The sequence below is a fragment of the Thunnus maccoyii genome, chromosome 14 (genome assembly GCF_910596095.1).
Source record: "Thunnus maccoyii chromosome 14, fThuMac1.1, whole genome shotgun sequence".
Taxonomy (NCBI): domain Eukaryota; kingdom Metazoa; phylum Chordata; class Actinopteri; order Scombriformes; family Scombridae; genus Thunnus; species Thunnus maccoyii.
In genome coordinates, this window is record NC_056546.1 from 24962650 (window position 1) to 24982917 (window position 20268).

At 39.7% G+C, this 20268-nt stretch overlaps 1 protein-coding gene across 12 annotated transcripts in view; it reads right to left on the minus strand.

The window, feature by feature from the left end:
- The window catches only part of LOC121912177 (adhesion G protein-coupled receptor A1), a 181311-nt gene that overhangs the window by 11993 nt on the left and 149050 nt on the right, over positions 1-20268 (minus strand). For all 12 annotated transcript variants that reach the window (XM_042434304.1, XM_042434303.1, XM_042434302.1 and 9 more), the window contains 2 exons: positions 14516-14639; positions 510-655 (listed from right to left, as the gene is read on the minus strand). In XM_042434304.1, the coding sequence (XP_042290238.1) occupies positions 510-655; positions 14516-14639 (270 nt within the window). The remainder of the gene's footprint in view (positions 1-509; positions 656-14515; positions 14640-20268) is intronic.

The following is a 20268-nucleotide window of genomic DNA, read 5'->3' on the forward strand; positions in this document are numbered from 1 at the left end:
ATATCAGGGGTCATTTTTTCTGCTGTATGAGCACTTTTCTCAAGATATTTTAAGTACTGTCAAGTAGGATTTAAAAGATTTAAAATGCTTTTACTTGTAACGGTATATTTACATCTTTGTATTGGTTCTTTTACTAAAGTAAATGTTCTGAATACATCTTTCACCACTGCTTAAAATAATTAATACAAGCCGGGACAGGCATAGGGTTTGATTATATAAGACTTCTACATGCATCTCACAGTCTCAGTCGGGTCATGTACTGACAAAAATGTAATAAGAAAGCAAGAAATTGCACAGTGAACCAGTCCTTGGCCTCTGAAGATACACACACAGCAAGCAGCAATGACAGTGCAAGAAAGATCACACACACACACACACACACACACACACACACACACACACACACAAACAACACACACTCACATATGTCCACATACACAGGTGTTTCTGTGCGTATCTGTGTAGTGGCAGTCACGGTTCAGGAGGACTGCAAGGACATTTGTGGTTACCTCAGCAGGGGCTGTTTAGGGGGCGGAGGCGGGTCACCATCCTGGCTCTGCGGAGGCTTCTTGGTCACCTGTTTATAAATGTTCCTCGCCGTCACCCCGAGCCACAGCATGGTCGACAGAGACGAGTAGTGCAGCACGACCCCGACCTGAGATGGAGTGAAAGAAGGTACATACAAATGATTTTCTTGACTTTTCTGAACTTTTGCTCATATATACTTTAAAGTACATATCTCTGAAAAATGTCAGACTTGATCATATTTCATATTTCTGTAACTCTAAGAAAAGATGTTCAGGAAGAGCTGCCGTTCCTCTCTGAATCATCATCAATGTCAGTCCAAGGTTTCTCCTTAGACGTTTTCCTTCAAGACTTGACTGTTTTGTCTTATCCTTCAGTAAAAGACAATAGTACAAGGATGGAGAGACAGGTTCAAAAAGTGCTATTGAATCATCAAGGTTGTCTGGGATAAGAGCATTATAGTGAGGTTATACTGGTGGATACTGAGCATCTCCTTATCAGTTGAGTTAGAGGACATGAGGTGTGCACTGTGAATAACAAATCTGAATATAAATGATAGTCACGTTGACAACTATCAGCGCGTGATTGTTTTTCCAACACTGTATACATATCTGCGCTCTTCCTCCTTTTAATATTCATGAATTATGCTTGAATGGGGGAGCTGATCTAACTTTGTTTAAAGGCTTTGCCAGTTCATAGAAAGAGAGAGAGCGGAGAATGGAGGGGGGAAATTAAAATGTGCTGAGCCTTTTCTTCACTCAGTCAGTCTGTTCACTCTGTAATGGCAACATGAGATACCCAATCAAATGGCTTCTCTCCAGCCTGATAGGCCTAGGGACCAACACTGGTGTACCAGAGTCCAGATGCTAATTGGACGTGTCCTTGAGCTGCTTTATGGAGAGCAGAGAGCGGGCGCTAAGTCAATCACTGCTTTGGAGTCAGCACGCTTCAGAGCTTCATTAGTGTCAAGAACAGACAGAAAGGAAGTGCGGTTGTAACATGGAAATAAGGCTAGAGGAGAGGTTTTCACATTACCAGAAATGGAAAAGGTAGCAGAACACACATTGATCATAATTGACTTTTTGGTGTCCTTACAGGCATGTTGTCAATCTGGCAGTTTTTAGAAATATCTTATACTATTCATGCAATTGCAGTCTGCACATCATTTCAATTTACTTTTTGAGGCATTTATATTATTTTTATGATATTATTATTATTAACTTGTTCTTCACAGATGTGGTTGGTGTCACCTGTATAATTTAAATAGTCACATTTTACTTATTTCCTGTGTGAACTTTAAAATGAGGATGAAGTCATCAAAGATCCACAACTGAAGGTTAGTAACATATTTCATTAGTTGGGTATAATGAAGAGTTTTGGTACATATGGTGCATTCAGAAAGTATTTAGACCCCTTCACTTTTATGACATTTTGTTTTGTTGCAGCCTTATGCTAAAATTGTTTAAATTAATTTTCCCCTCATCAATCTACACTCAATACCCCATGATGAAAAACCGAAAACAGAAACAGAAAACATTTTAGAAATTTTTGCAAATGTATTAAAAAGGAAAATGTGAAATATCACATTGAGATAAGTATTCTTACTTTTTGCTATGACGTGAAATTTTAGCTCAGGATCCTTCCATTTCTCTTGATCATCTTTGATCACGGCATCCTTGAAAGGCACACATCTGTCTATATAAGGTCTCTCGGCTGACAATGTATGTCAGAGCAAGAACCAAGCCATGAGGTCAAAGGAACTGCCGGCACAGCTCAGAGACAGGATTGTCTCGAAGTCACAGATCTGGGGAAGGCTATAGAAAAAAATCTGCTGCACTGATGGTTCCAAAGAGCACAGTGGCCTCTATATTTCTTAAATGGAAGATGTTTGGAACAACCAGGACTCTTCCTAGAGCTGGCCGCCGGGCCTGACTGAGCAATCAGGGGAGAGGGGCCTTGGTAAGAGAGGTGACTGGTCTGATGAAACTAAGATTGAACTGTTTGGCCTCAATTCTAAGTGTCATGTCTGGAGGAAACCAGGCAGCACTCATCACCTGCTCAATACCATCCCAACAGTGAAGCATGGTGGAGGCAGCATCATGCTGTGGGGGTGTTTTTCTGCAGCAGGGACTAGGAGATTGGTCAGGGTTGAGGCAAAGTACAGAAATATCCTTAATTTAAATGATATTAGCATAAGGCTGTATCATAACAACATGTGAAAAGGTGAAGAGGCCTGAATACTTTCTGAATGCACTGCACTCGGTAAGTGTCAAATATTGATATATTATTTCATATATACATTATACTGTATATTAAGTATTGTATATTATATTGCTATATTATTAGATTATGTGTAAATAATAAATTGTGGTCCATAGAATGAAGATATAGATTTTTGGTCACAACTGTTTTAGTTACCCACCCCATGTATGAGTTATCTCTAGTCTATTTTTGGACATCCTCAATCAAGATGAGCCCTCAGAGGCAACTTGCAACATTATAATTATTTCTACGTTACTGTGGTACAGTGGTGGTTCAGATCTTGACTATGAGAGAGAAACTGGCTTCTCACCAACAAGACTTCTCAATTGGCCAGAAAGTTCTGGTTTTGATGGAACAGAAGTTGATGTGATGGATGAAAATCATAGTTTGAGTAACAATGAGACCCTTATTCCAGCTCCCCTAAAAAATCTTATAATGAGCACACCTCAGACTACTGAGCAACCAAGTAATGATGCCAAACCAAAAACCAGATCATCCACCAGGACAACAAATAGGAGATCCAACAAGAACAGCACCCTGCCCTCTCAGACAGGCGACCACAATACCAAAAATCAGACTGGTATTTAAGTAGGTATGTATCTGAGAAAAAAATGGGATATGTGGGTGAATTATATTTGGATAAGACCGATAATTAATCAACACATGGATATGCTGGTTAGGACAGCCTGCTAAACGCAGCCATATTTTGACATTTTACTATTCATTGTTGCTGTGTGCTTTCACCTGATGTGCTTTTGTTAGCAGAAAATCTGGGTAAATACATAATTTCAGGCAGTGATCGGATCAGTGAGCAGCACAATGATCACACAGTTAACAAAAGAGGAGCTGGAAACAGCCCCAGAAAACCTGATCAATGCTCCCCCCATTAAAAAGCCACAGTGTCTGTCACCTCAAACTCCCTCTGTCATCATTCAGGATGGATGTCAATGATGCATAAATGAAACTGCACACCCATAAAAAATGGTTTGAGTTCGACTCAATTCTGACAGCCAAAAAGTAATTCTGTTCAATTTGTATACACTAGAATTCACTGAAACAAAATGAAAGTTAGCACTTGATGACAATCAATTCAAACAATGATTAGCTGTATCTTTCTGCAGTATCAACACACAGTGTTTACAGCCTAAAATCCTACACACACACAGTTTATCACAACATAAATCACTTTTGGTTAGTTGTAGGTGGCTGGTTGGTATTCCAGGGCTTTAAGGTAAAATCAGTTAATGGTCATTTCTGTAAAATAGCAACAAATATGACATGGCAAAGATGTCATGTTCAGTATAAGTCAAATCATGATCTCTTTAGTGGGAAGAGACAGATAATGAGAACTTTAAGTGAAATGTGACAGTATTGAGGAGTCACCACAGTGTAGGCTCACTGTACACTAGCTTACAACAGTCAAACAGAGATATTTGTGCTTTTGTTGATATTTCTCACCATTTTTCAAAATCAAGTTTTGGTCCACCCCAACTTTACAGTTTCAGTTTGATTTTCTTACTAAAATCTCTCCAAACAATGTTCTCTCACTGTCCAGCTGCCATAATTACTTGGTCACCTCTCACTACAGATTGCTCTACTTGATTAGTGTCAGTGGGGGTTGGGGCTGTATGCAGTCTGTCACCTACTGTGTCTGTTTGCTGTTCGGTGCTGAGCAAGTAGTAGTAGGGTTTTTAGAGCTTTTTCTCTGAAAACAGCTGCCTGCTGTGGTCAAAAACGACACTATGCAAGTGGTGACAGCCGGGCAGCTAAACAATGAGCTGAAACTTGCTATCAAGTCCCCAAAGCTGAGGGGAGCTGCAGACCCGGGTGATAATTCTCTGTAGGCTCATCACGAGTGACGCCGCTGACATTTCACATTGTTATCTGATACAGTGTTATTATAGCAATAGTGATTATAGCTACTTTAATCTTCCCCTAAAAAGACCACAGAACACCAACCAAAGCTAAGGCAGTAAAGGACAGTGTTCGTTGTGGTAAATATATAAATACAGCATTATCTGTATCTGTATTAAAGTTTACAGTTTTTCAGAGAAACTTGATTTTAAGTAGGAAAATACAGAGATCAACATCAAAATTTTATACAACCATTATTACGGAAAGCACAATAATCAGTTCCATCATAATTTGATATTTGCTAGATTGATACATTATATAAATGCAGGGAATAACATTCACATATTCTATATACACTTTTTTATTTGGTTGAAGAGCCTTTGACATCATTGTGTTCTCCCCACTACTGTAAAAACAAACCTAGACTGCTGGTGTTTAATGTGAGAATACAGTAAACATTATCATTGTTCCAGTGGGAAGAGAAGATATGAATTCTAACTTTGGGATATTAAGAAATCTCAGTTGTGTTGTTTTTTAATTTAAAACCAGTGGCAACATGCTGTAGGTTGGGATCTGCTGTATGATATGAAATATGAGATTTTCTATTAGAATATAATCAGAAGGGTAAGATGCAGAGTGAAACAGTGAGTTTCCAGACATTGCAAAGCAGCACAAACACAACATGGATAAACCTCTAGTGTAAAACAGTACAAGGAGAACAGTAAGACAGTGTACAGCAGTACAAGACCTCTACCAACAGTGTAAAATGATACAAAAAACAGTAAGAAGGACACTTAACTAAACATCTAACAGTCTAATGGCCTGAAGGACAACACTGTCCTTGACCTTAAACAGCAAATAAATCACTATATCATTCAATATAATATCATTCAAAATAAAGCTAATTTTAACCTCTTGTAACCAATTTATTTTGAGTGTAGTGTAGCATTTTCTGTCAAGATAACATTGTCAGGTGGATTGTTTTAACAATTTTAGCATATGCTAACAATGCTATACTCAACGGTCCCTCTAAGCTGTCTTCCATGGGCATATTCATTATATTGGCTCCCCACTGTTTTTGATGCATAAGTAACCAGTCTACCGGAAGCTTTTTCCATGTGGGGAAATGAGCTCAGGAACACTCAAATTGGACCCAATGGAAGTTGAGTCTTTTTTTTTCACCATCAGAAATAATTTCACAGTGGCACACTAATGAGGAAATCCTCAGTATTGCATCTTAAAGCTGACAGTTGGATGTAACCTCAGATCTAGGTCACATCCTTAGCCAAGTTCTTCGCTAAATTAATCGGTTATTTAATGCTGGTCACACTTGCTGAACAGTCAACTGATGGATGGCCTAAGGTAAGATGAGGTCAGTCAAGGGAAAATAAGGATATACTGTATGTTTTTTTTGTCTTTGCTTAATAAGTGGCAAACAGAGGCTGTAGTCTGACAGCTGGGGTGTTTCTCAAATCAACGACAAAGTGAGTCATGTTGGAAGAAAAGACCGAAATAGAGATTAGAGATGACTTTGACTTTGAGGCTGTAGAGACATTGGATGCTGCATAGTGATAGTGCCACAGTGGGTGGGGAGGCGGTACAACTCTGAAGAGTGGCACACAGATAAAGAGCAGGAAGATGAGTCTAGGATGCAGGTGGGGATGGTAAGGGAGGAGGGTGCGGGGCGGAGGGCTGGGTGGGTAGTGCATGCTTGAAGTGCTGCGAGAGCTGCCAAAGCAAGTTTCAGAGCTCCTTGAAGTTCCTTCTGTCGGAGGGAGAACATGTACTTATGTGTCCTCCTGGGAGGGGAGGAGGGGGTGCATGTGTGTGTGTACAGAAGGGAGGTAAGATGATTGGGGGAGTACAGAGATCTCAGCAGGCACTGCGTGTATGAGTGTGTGCATTTCAATGTGTGTATATGTCTGTGAGCGGCGTGCGATCACACGTCTCCTCAAGCAGTACTGTAATTATCCCAAATTGTGTCTGGTGGGGCCTGCCTCAATCCCAGTGGAACTGCAGACAATCTGGGCTCCTGCCCAAATCTGCAGAGAGTTATCCTGTTAGCAGTGATTGGGTAAAGGAGGAGCAGCAAGAAACAGTTAAAGGCCCTGGGATAAAATTAGATAAATGAATGAATGCCAAATAAATTAAAGAGCAAGCGTAGGGCCAACTACATTACGGCTTTATGAACAACACCTGCACTGCTGGACAGAAGGTGTGCTATATGATTAGACTTCAGTATGATTTATGGGTACCAATTTTCTAATGAGGCATACTTTATAGAGGGCTTATAAAGTGTAACTAAGCGATTTAGCTAATCAATAGTTTCCCTAATGCTTTATAGACCAGTTGTAAGCAATTAATAAGAACGACTTTTGTGTTGTTGTGAAAAATCGCTTTCCACTCGTTCTTTAATTGATTACAACTTCACTAAACAGTGATCAATTAGAGTACCGTCTGAAAAAGGGCTGCAAAAATATCCAAACTAAAATCCATCTGTTAACTATTAATTATTATTGTGGTGGAATAAGTCATTCACAAGGACACACTAACATTTATAACTGCAGGTCTGATTATTATAAAGGAAACTCATTCCCTTTATTAATGACTACCTCTCTAATAAGCCATCAAGACTTAATTTATATAGTAAATGTTAGTAAGTCATTAATAAAGGGATATGAGATTCTCATTTTCTAAAAAATGACTCTGTATTAAAGATCTAATGAAAGAGGAGAATAAACACCAGCCAAAAGGCTTTTTCATACTTGGCCACACAAAAGTTGTTCTTACTAATGACTTATTAATGATCTTCAGAGCATAAAAAATGTAGACTTGCAACAATTAGTCATCAACTATTAAATTAATTGTCAACTATTTCGATAAACAATTCAATGTTTTGAGCCCTTTTTTAAGAAGACAATTTCTTTATTCTCTGATTCCAGCTTCTCAAATGTGAATATTTTCTGGTCTCTATGATAATAGACTGAATATCTTTGGGTTGTTCTGACAGTGGTATTTGAGAATCAAAACTATTACTATATTCCCTGATATATGAATGATTTATGAATATACTTTTTTTTTTTTACATGATCACATAACACAATTATTTTTGATTAGGATCTGATTTGAAAACTTGACTGTGCTCTCAGGAGACAAACAATGTAATTGTGACTGTTTCTAAATGACCCCCAGTATATCTGTGATACTTTCTTGTTACTTATCGACAGACATGTAAACCGAAATGTATATTTCTATGATAAGCTAATGCTGTAATAGTTTGATAACATCGGAGAGTCAATTGATCAGCCAATTTATCAAACTCTAGTTACAATGTATTAGTCCCTTACAAAGTATTCCTTATTAGAAAGTGGTGCCAGTATAATACAGCATCATTACACCAGTTAAAACAGCATATTGCTGTGGGTATTTATGGATGTTTCAATAGGCCTTTTTCATTGCAGACATTTTACTAATAACATAACCGATGAATCTGTTTTATTAAAGTGTCCCTGTAAGCTGTGACAGTGTGACAGTGAGCCTGCATGCACAAAACCAGGACCCTGAAACTGAAGCAGCAAGATGGAATTCAGCCATCATTCATTTTATTATTCACACCTGTTCTGTCTTCTGTGAAAAAGCTTATGGTGACGAATATTCACAATATGAAGTTCATCCTTCAGATGTCTGTCAGCACAGTGAGGAGCAGAACTATATATAGTATATAAGTTATTAATGATAGTTAGTAGTGATGTTAAACTGCAGGGAGCAGGTGAGCGGGGCTAAAGCTGCATTTTATGACAAACACCAGCTTTTTGTGTCAGTTACAGTTGTGGAGGAAAACTTGACAGCTGACAAAAGTGGTGACTTCTGACAGACTTCTCTGTCACTAAGCCTCCTGCTAGGCGGCTCAGGCAAAAGCTTACTAGTGTCAAAGATGACGCTTTGCATTTCAGCATGTAGAGGTGGAGTCTTCTCACTATGGAAAAAGGGGCCACCTAAAGTGCTTGTGACAGCAGAAGAGGCAGCTGAGTCCCAAATGCACTGCAGCGCACAATAAAGAAAGCTAACAAGGCCCATTGATGGATACAGGGAGTGTGTGAAGGCAGTTGACACTGTGAGTGAAAAGTAGAAAAGTGTACATAAGTCTCTTCACGGCTACATACAGTAAATGCGCCCCTGCTGAGGTGAGCTGACAGTGGAGGATGCTCTGCTGCGGCTGATGTTTCATGCTCACAACCTGAACAGGTCCAGCTATCAATCACCTGCAAAGGAAATCCACCAGGACCATATGGCTTTCCAACCATGTGAAAAGGTAAAAAAGAAACATATTACTTTTGAATTCTAACTTTCTCTCTTTTTGACACCAACTCTTATCCCAACACAGACTTCAGCTACCCCAAACACATGTGCCAACGTCTTTTTTCCCAGCTCCTCTACAACCTTATATCTGTATTCACTGTATACATAATAATTTCATTTAGTTTAAGGCCTTCCTCCTTGCTGCACCTCCATTGTTGCTGACTATAAACCTAAAAATAGCGAGGCAGGCAAGAAACCATTTCTTTGACCTGTTTCCAAATCTGTCCTGACATCCTAAATTTCTGTGTCCCTCTGTGAGTCCTGCTCACTCATTTGTAACTGTGGGCTGCAGAGATGTAGCCACCAATTTGGGCACACATCAACACAAAGCCACTAGGAGTCCTGCTACACCCATAGACAAAAAGGTAATCAAGACCACACATTGATTGTGAAGGGTCAGAAAGTCTCATGCCACACTGCCGCGAAGGTGAGGCGGTCTCCATCATTCTAGGCAGTGGTAGATCTTATTTAAATTGGCTCACATTATTCCTAAAAGATGAGTCAGACAGACTCCAGAATAACCACTTTGTTGTCCTTTTTCTATTTATGTTAAATGCAGACTAAACATTGAGCATTTCTCATTATCTACAAAATGACTGAAAACATGTGGGGAGGACTGCTTTACAAGCCGCACTCATGTAAGATGCCTTTATGTAAGCCGAGAGATGAGGCTTGATGGAAGTGAAAATAAAACTAATCTCCAACCAAATGAAAGACAACAGAATGAACATGCAGACAAGATAGTTTAAAACAAGAATCTCCAGCCATGCCGGCAGCTCTATGAGGCTGCATTGAGGTGTGCACATGTACGTATGACATAAATTTAGCCAATCAGCGTCCTCAGATCTAATCCGAAAAGGGACAGTGAGGAGTGTGATCACTACTCCTTCAAGACCCAACCCGAACTCGGTAAAATCTCTCCTCCATGATCTGTTTGGGAGGAGAACTTTGGCGGAGAAACTACAGGTGAAAGAGCTGAGCTGCTTTCCGTGCTTGCTTTTTAAAACACGGGGGCAGATCGAGCATGGACAGTTACGGGAGTGAAGGATATGAAGCACCTGTCTAAGAAAGTAAGGAAACATACACAGGGCACACATGGAGAATTCTGTCAAGCTAGCCATTTTAGGCACAGTGAACATCACTACCCAGATTAACGATGGCTACAGGATTGCAGTGAGGAAACACAATGAGGAGGTGGATATGAACGGGCACATTTTATCTAAAATAATCAATTGTGTGAAGTTTTGTGGGGCTTTTGAGTTGGCCTTGCGTGGGCATGACAAGATGGACTCCTCAGACAGCTCTGGCATTTCCAGGGGATTGGTGGATTTTGTTGCCTCCCTAGACAGTGTGCTAAAGGAGCAACCTAAGACAGCTACTTTCAAAGATGGTACACAACGAGCTGTTGGACTGCATGCTGTCAGTGCTAAAGGATTACATTCTGGAGGAAGTAAAGAGCGCTGATTGTATCGCCATTCAAGCTGGTGAGATGACTGACATTTCCATCCACTGCTTGTGCTACGCTACATCAATGATAACAGTAATATTCTTTTTCGAGACCAAACACCATCTTTACCTCGCTTCTGGAGAGGCTACGCACCATACTCTCAAATGGACAAAAGGGCAAAAGCCCAAGCTTACGATGGGGCTTCTGCAATAAAGGGTAGCCAGCGGTGGAATGCAGTGTAAGATCATTTCTATGAAAACGCTCACTACATCCACTGGTATGCGCATAAGCTGAATCTCGTCAAGCAGCAGGCAACATCGCACATCTCCAGGATCAGCACTTTTTTTCTGACTTTGGTGGATTTTCTGCCTTCTTCTCCAGGTCATGCAAGCAAGGCCGTGCATGACCAAGTGGTTGCGCATAAGACTCCCAAGAGCCTCTAGAACATGGTGGAACATCCACAATCGTGCTGTAAACACTGTGTACGAGCACAAGGATGACATCCTGAAGTGTTTCCAGACCGTCAGAGACTCTGGGAACTTTGATCCCCCAACTGTCAGAGAGGCTGGGGGATTTGTGAGGATGCTTGAAGATGAAGTTTTCTGTTTTTTCACAGACAGACAAGTTCACAGACAGCATGCTAACGACCAGGTAAATAACTACTATTGGCGGATAAAGCTGTTGTTGTTAGAAAGATGAGTTGCTCACTTCCAACAGTCTGTAAAAGCCTAAATGTGCCTTGTCATCAAAGTGATTATCATAGAGCACATCACAATTATATTTGTTTTTACATTTTAAAAGGAAAGAGAAGAGAATCAGATTTAGATAGTTATGCAGGTAGTTATGTGCAATAGTGCAAGTAGTTAATAAACACAGTTTTTAATAACAGGCGTATTCAGGTGTCCACCAGGCACCAGGTCAATTTCTAGAAGAGGCCTAGTTGATGATGAAGATGGCAAGTTAGCAACTTAAATGTTATTTTTTGGAGCAAGGCCTCCATTTCCTCTCTGTGAGGGGACAGTGCATCTGACCAGCAGCACCAGCCAATAAAGCAATGGAAGATGCTGAGACCAGGAGAACAGCAGAGACTGGCTACAGAGGTAAGTTGTGATGTAATTGTCTGTGTTTCCTCTATAATTTCTTTCAGGCCTGGTGGTACGCAGCCAAAAAAAAAGAAAAATCCGAAACAGAGACGGCGCACAGGATGGCATATTCCCACAGCTGACTTCAGTCAAATGATGCAGCAGGCGGTCCGCATTTTATATTTGCATTCATATTTTTGTTCACTTGGTAGATTTTATGACAGAGCAGTCTCAAGCAGGATGATGATTTTTGTCATCCACACACATAGGAAAGAAATTCAGTCATCTTCACATGGAACAAAATATGTAGTTTATTTATTTAAATACCCCTGCAGAGCTTGTTTTGTTGGAGAAACCAATAGGGAGTTAAAGCTCAAGCGAAGTAAACATACTGTAGGTGCAATTAGGAATAATGATGTTAAAACCTGTGTAGTCATATACTTGACTTGGACACAATAACTTGTACAGAATCACTTTCATCAAAATAGTTTTATTGCAAATTTAAGCTGGTGATGTATCTTTTACAGATATGTGATGCCTTCCTGAGGCATGCCAAGGAGCGGTTTTCCTTCACCCAGCACCTCATCAGCGCAACGCTGTTGCATAGAGAGTTGTTCCCACAACACAGTGTGAATTTCCATTATACAGCTCTTGAAACAACAGTGGATGCTTACCTCATGCTGAACAAGGCCAAGCTCAAAACAGAACTGTCCCTCATCTATGAGAACAGTGAGTTCGAGGCTTGCAGTGGTGCAGTGCCTCTGTACCACCTGTTTTCATGCAGAATAACTCTGAGAGCACTTTCACAGAGACTGTCAGCCTTCTCAAGATCCTCATCACCACACCCATGGCAACAACTGAATCCGAGAGGGACTTCTCTACTTTGAAGAGGTTCATGACCTTCCTGAGAAACACCAGCACACAGGATCGCCTTAATGCTCTGGCTATGCTCTCCATGGAGAAAAAACTTCAATAAAAAGGTCACTGAGAGGTTTGCCATTCAGAGGGAGAGAAGAGCAAGTTCCTCTACAAATAAGCTGTCAGACAAATGTGAAGGTTTTCCCACCACATTGATTTTTCTTGCTTAAATTGGTCATGGAGGCATCAAAATTTAATTGAGACTGGTAAATTAACAATGAAAACTCTTCATAGCTGCTTTATTGAATATCCGGATATCAAGCAGATGTACTCAAACTTTAACTGGTAGTGTACATTTGTTCATCTTCAGCCCCAGTGTGGTGCTTTTGTGCTATGTGCATAGTTGAAATTTTAGAACAAATCTCAAATAATTCTATGCTTATGACCAAAAGCTGGACAGTCTTCAGGCACACTCACACAGAGTAGGGATTTTGCTTAAAATCCTTTATTTCAAGGGAATTTCAGTTTATGTGATTAATAATTGGCAGTTTTACATAAATTGAAATGTCTGTGAAATAAAGGCTTTTAAGCAAACTCCCTACTCTCCGTAAGTGTGCCTGAAGATTGTCTAGTTTTTGGTCCTATGTATTTTTTGTTCTTCACAAGCACCTTATTTTTGATAAAAGTGTCTGAATAGCAAGAACTTAACATCTTAACTTCCTAATTGCTCTTCATGTTTACTTATCCTGATCTTTACCTCCCTATTGGTTTCCCCAACAAAACAAGGTCCACAGAGGCATCTCAATAAATTAACATTTTCTATTACATGTTTGATACTATGTAACTGCAATGTAGTAACTGATACCTTGGTTTTTTTGCATTAAATCATACTGGGATGTTTGCTAAAATTGATTGGATGTGGCACAACCCTAGAAAACCCTAGACAATTTCCCACCAGCCACCAATGGTAAGGCCTAGTGTTTTTTTTATTTTTTTTATTGATTTCAGTTTGTTTGGCACAACCACCTTGTCCCGTCAATGAAATCAATTGGTTGTCACAAATGTGAATTTTGAGAACCTTTGGTATGCTTGTAAATATTGTAATTAGAATAAATCTCATGTTCTACTTTGACTCCTTCAATTTCTTTGGTTGTAGTGCTATCGTCTACGTTCTCCCCTAGTTCCACCAATGGGACACAGAAGCCTGAAGGAGTATCTTTTGCATGTTAGCATTCTAACATTTGCTAATTAGCACTAAATGCAGCAGCTGAGGCTGATGGGAATGTCATTACTTTTGCAGGTATTTGGTCATGAACCAAAGTACTAGACAAATGGAAACTTTGTCCTGATGATGGTTCATCCTGTGGGGAACATGAATGTTTCTACTATATTTCATGGCAATCCATCTAATAGTTATTAAGACAAATGTCACCCTCATGGTGTCATTAGAGTAAAAATGTCAGAGGTCAGTAGGCCTCATCCTATGGGGACTGTAGACATCTGTACAAAATTTCATGGAAGTCTATCCCATAGCTGTTGAGATATTTCAGTCTGGACAAAAAGCGGTTATCCCAAAGCTATGCCGCTAGTGTGGCTAAAAAGACGACAACCACAATCATGGACATGGAAAGGCCAAAAAAAATTAAATACTGAGCATTGAAACGATCTACAAGCCTGGTGCATGACAGTTATTGCCAGGGATGCATGAATGTTCCAAATAAAAATCCTTATTATACTCTGTGATCCTGCCATTTCATGAACACTTAACTGCAAGGTTAAAATTCCTGGCAAAAATATATCTGTACGGAAGTCCAGGTACATACTACCACATTCCAAAAAGTCAAGAAAATGCTATATAGAATTTGGGCCATAATACCCACCACTAACCCTAGGCAACAAAAGAGGACACAGACAGAAAACAGAGAGACAGGGAGCTCATTGTGCCACCACTTCACTTAAAGAGACCAGACCATGCATGCAGCTGGAGCATGAAAGACACATAAAGCTGTGTTACTGTAGGTCCACACGGTGCACTCAGTGCCCTGATTGCTGACACCTGAATAGACATTCATAATCAATTTTCTGAAAAGCTTTGAGAGTGGGACGAATGAAAAGGGGATGCACTTACTGCTTGACAGATGATGGGGTATTTGATTCGATTGATGCCGCCGGCAAACACAGCGAAGGTCAGAGCCGTGTGGAAACAGAAGTTGAGAAGCATATGCCATCCCTTCCGACTGATGCGGATTGCACTGCCAAAAAGAGACCAAGATGCAGAAAATTAGCAGGTACATACTATAACCCATAGTGTTTTATGTTTCAGTATGAAGTAAAATCTCATTGTTATTCAGTTTTCAAGGTACATTGCCTATCACTCACATTCAGCATGATTTAAGCCAGTCTTTTACAAGGCCTGCATAAATTGCCCTTTTCTTTTACCTTGCCACTGCCATAGATTAACAACCAGGGGAAGCTTAGGAGTGCTCCTCATAGAGTCTGAATACTGCAAACACGCCATTACATACTCAACTGCCAATACGTGGACTGAATAATAGAATATTTTAAAGCACACAAAATGTTTAACCTTGACTCAACTTTTCATAAGTGAGGTAATCATTCTTACTAAGTATTTTTAGTTATCAACATAATTCCACACATGTAAAACTGGTATTACTCTTGTATATTGTGTTAACTCACGCTACATGTTTTAATCCGCCTTCCTGCACAGCCAGTACCTGCAACCTTTATGTTCACACTTTACAGATCAATTGACTTTACGATGTAAGTGCTCAGTGCTCACACTGAATGCAAGCACAGAATTCCCAGCATTGTATTTTCACATTCCCATGCTTCGCAAACTCTACTCGTTTTGTTAAGAGAAATACAGGAGTTTGAGTCCGACTGAGGACAATTGCACATTTCAACAGGGAGAGTCAGATTTTTCACCATTTTGTGGAAATGAAATTGGGGAACATGTCTTTAATAATGTACACAACATCACTTGTGGTCTAACCGCTTTCACTCTGAATAACTAACAGTATTGCAACATTGGCACCGTGGAACAGCGGGAACAATGTAGAACATAGTATGAAGCACAATAACACAAGTAACAATGCAGGAACATATATCAAATTAGACTTATGTCTATGAATCTGTGGCCCTGGTGCATGCTGGGAAGTTTCCTTACACACCTACCTTGGGTGGCTACAATCATTAGTCAACTTATTTTAATCTAATAAAATATAATATTATGGTCAAAGTCTACACTACAAGATAATAAATAAATTAAAAGTGTAAACTAATTACTTTGTTATCATTAATAGTACCGTTAATGACAATAAACTGTTAACTATTTGCTAAACCCAGAAAGTGCACAAAACCGTTTTGTTGTTAAGTCCATTTTGTGTCTGTATACACAAGACTAATGTGCAAAAGACAAATGGCTTTCTCATAAGATTCTCTTTATGAAAAAGGTGATATAAAACAAGATATACACTAGGAGCATTGGTCAATGGCGCTGCAGTGCCTGGGGACCTACTGCAGTTCTTTTTGCTAGTGCCAGTGGTCAGGGGCGTCGACAGGTGTATTAACCCTAACATACATGTCTTTGACAGTGGGAGAAAACCCAACAGCAACACACGCAAACATGCAAACTCCACAGAGAAAGGACCTGGGATGGCCGGGATTTGAACCCAGGACCTTGCTGTGAGGTAACAGTGCTAACCACTAAGCCACTGTGTCGTCCAAAAACAGACGAAGAACAAAAAAAAGAGGAAGGATTAAAAGTGGTAACACTTCCTATAAATTACATAATCTTTATTTTAGAATGTTGGAACTCATGCAAAGGGCTTTTATACAGAGTTTTAGTAAGAACTGTATGTGTTATTCAGTATACAATCTTCAAAGCTCTTTCACACATATTTACATTCACAGTATATGCGCGGGTATATGCACATAAATAAGAAATCACTCTGCTGGTTTGATGATGAAATAAAGAGAGATTGTTTCCAGTTGGCTGGGCCAATTGAAGTTTTCACAATGTGATACTATGCACTCATACCCACTTTGTGAAATATGGCATCTGCCAGGGGGTTACACAGCTTTGGGCAGGGCACTTAACCCATATTACCATTTTCCATCCAGCTGTTAGAGAATAGGCTAAATAGGTCAGACAATACCGACATATTTGTCGTACTGTATGAATTAACAGACCATCTATTCTTTTAATTACTTCCCTGTGTCAGCTCCCTCTGTTTTATCCGTAAAGTCACTGTCACCATTTGAAATTAGATAACCCTGTGCTGGAAATCTCCACTCCCCAAAATGGAGGAGCGGAGCCCCAGCTGCACGTGATCCAACTGTAGATGAAGCAGTGGCTCAACAGTGAGCTATGAGGCGTGTCTGGGGCCGGGCTTCACTGCTCTGCGTAAGGGGAGGGAGAGTTAAGGCTGCTGTTGTCGATTCTTCTGCCGAGGTCCAGGTACTGAACTCCATCCAGCATAGAGGCCATAAATCAGGCCTGCTCCTGGCCTCCCTGGAAAGGGGTTTTCATAGGGTCTGCTCTCGGTTTTCATTGGGTCAAGTACATTAACCTGGCAACCCTCCACATCCCCATCTCCCAGAGGGTGGGGGGAATAAAACTGTCCTCTCTCTGCATCTGCTCTCTTACCCTACACCCTCTGCTGAGCCAACTGTAAGGGACAATAAAGCTATGGACAGTATAATATGACACATTATAGTTAAGGTAGTTTCAGCCAAGCATTTTCATTGGTGGAAGATGTTGTCATATTTGGAATGTCCAAACATGACGATAAGTCCCATAAACTACAGGTAGCAGTGCTGTTAAATGGAGAAATGGAAGTGGTTGAATGCTAATTCTTGTGGAGAACAGGCAGCAATATGGCAATAGGGCTTGTACAGTATAGTGGTTAAAATTAATAACACTATAAAAAGTATTTTCCCAATATCAATACATTACAGTAAGTGATGCTGAAGTTTACTTTGCTTTACCATCGTCATATTATAGTTATTAATCTTACAGAGCCACAAATAGATACATTATGTCATCGCTATGCATCCTGCAAACAGTTGTGTTTAAAAAAGAAAAACAGTATCAAAAATAAGTAGCATCTCTCTTTCACTCTCTTCCTAAACAAATGCACGTGCTAGCCAAGATCTTTACGACACGAGGTGGGTAGTGCTCATGGGAAATGCAGTCTTCATTCTGGGAAAACTCTACGGCTTTTGTCCACAGAAGCCGCTAAAATCAACACAAAATGAAAGTTCCTTGTAGTTACTTTAAATTATTTTTGGTGACAGCAACAATTTTAGAGCTGAGTTGTGGGATAATTTCCTCTGTGTTTGTTACTACAAGTGACCCGTTTTACATTACATATAGTCATGAAGCTATGATCCCCTGAAAACTATGATATTATTGAGTTATTGCACTACTACACATGGCAGCATTTACTGTCTTTTCTCTTTCTGCCTGCATGTACAGTATCTTCACTACACTTTACTGTACAAATCAGGCATCACGTGTTGGTAGCCATTATGAGTCATATGAACCCTAAACTGTTTCTGCTTGGTTTTCCCTCCCTTTATTTAAAAGCTAATGATATTATACACCTAGTTCTGTCACTGAATGTATAGTAACCCTAACCCAAAACAAAAAAAAAGATTTCAAGATTTGGTCACTCTTGTTCTTTTCCTTCCTCTTATGGGATCAACTGCCTATATTTTGAGATTTTGCCAACAGGGCATCCATCTTGCTTTGGCTGACATAAACCAGAAGTTTAATGTTGCCATGGAGTAAGTCAGTTACCAATGGGTTACACCTGAGCCCATTTTCTTGTAGCTTACAGGACATGTATTCACATTTTCTTCACTATGAGCAGTCATACTGTATAAGCTGCTAGCAGTAGCACTGTAAGCATGAAAGTATAGACAACAATCAACTAGATTACTTTTAATGAAGAAGAATTGTCTAAATTTGGCGATTATAAAACAAGATCTGAAGTTGCAGGGAGCATCCTTTTTATTTGATTTGTAAGTGTTTAAGGACATTTATCCTTGTTGGATATTGATAATATGATCACAGATTCTACCTTGAGTTACCTGACATCAGATAAATAACCAATAACACATACTGTATGCATATATTTATGCATATGTGTACAGTATATGCATATGGTAGTGAGCTAAAGTGAGAAAGTGACAAATTCAAGCACGTACAATCTACTGTGCCTAGCCTTGAACAGCCTCCCTCGCATCCTGCCCATTTAACACGCAGTCCTAGCACTTCACGGCTTGGATACTGTCAGTCAGCTGGAGTGATACTACACAACTAAAGTGTTACTAAACAGGGTTGTCTTTTAGTGCTGGGGAGTGCCTAGAGGGAGATGTGGACGAGGAGGAGGAGGTGTTGGAGTTAGTGAGCGCCGTTGAAAGAAAAACCCTCTAACCCTCCCCTGTGTGTGTGGCAGATCACACAAAAGCTCTGGCTTCATATCTCTAAATATGGGCTTGTTCTCACTCTAGTTTGGACTGTAATGGATTGCTCTGAGAGGCACTTTGTGACGGATGTAAGTGTTTTGAAATGCACTTTAACATTTTTTTTTTCAATTACAGGAAGGCATCATTACATGGTCATACATGTAGATTATTATCCTTTTTTTTTGAAACTTTTGATTCCAACTTGTAATTATGTGCAGATTGAATGGCTAAAGCTTAAATTATACAACACAGATACTTTAGTTCCTCAGTAATGATTAAAATATACTTTACACTATAGCTCTTTATGTATCTATTACGTATCAAATCTAAAAATCTAAACTCATAACTTAATTTCCTTTGAGTTACTTTTCTGCAAACACTGTTTAACTACATTTTACCATTTATATGTTGTTGTTTGACTGAAGATGAATTTAAAAGGAAAAAGGGAATATTGGTATTTTTTTCCTTCATAAATGCAGGGGTGTGTTACTACAATTTCATTCAAAAAAAGGCTCCCAATGAGGGTTTTTAGCACTTTGCTTCACCTCATCATGTCTGTTAGCATGCCTTAGCTGTCTTGAAACCCTGTGAAGCATGTTTATTTGTGTTGAGTCACAAATCCAACTTGATATTTAGGCCACCCATTCTGCACAAAACATCAGAACATACAGTGGTGCCTGGGATCTGTTTGCATTTCAGTTCAATCAAAAATCTCAATCTTCTGCAATTTTGAAATCGCTCCTGCCTGTATTGCGGTTTTCCATTTTTCCTCCAGTCAATACTGCAGTGCTAGACGACAGTAAGTGATGCTGCTGTTCGGAGACCCAGATGCTGTCATCGCTGTCTGACTGACGAAGGACGCGCCCTGTCTCCGTCCCAGGTGTCACAGATGGATGCAAATGGAAAATGTTGCAACTTTCGTACCGCATAACTTTTGTGCTTTAGTTGCAGCAAGGACAAGAAATCATAAATAAGACCAACTATTTCTGTTTAAGGTAATAACTGTGTTATTCTAAGAATATAACTATATTTCTTGAAAATGTGACATTTGAGACATTTCCTTTTCCCTCTATATTAAAATGGATTGAGAGCTATTACAATAATACCACATTAATGCCATGGACAAGATAAAGTGAGTGATACTCCATGAAGGCAACAGATGATAAATTGGCATGCTGAAATAATACGCCAGACAGGCTCCCTCCTGCTTTAATGACAGCAGCCAAGCTAAGAAGAGCAGACAGATGCCCCAGTGCAAAAACACCAGAGCCACACGGTACATTCTCTGTCCTCATCTCCATATGGAATAAAAGGAACAAAGGATGGCCTCAGCAACCCTCAGAAATTCATTAGAAGCATAAATTTAGGTAAAGCACTTCTACGACT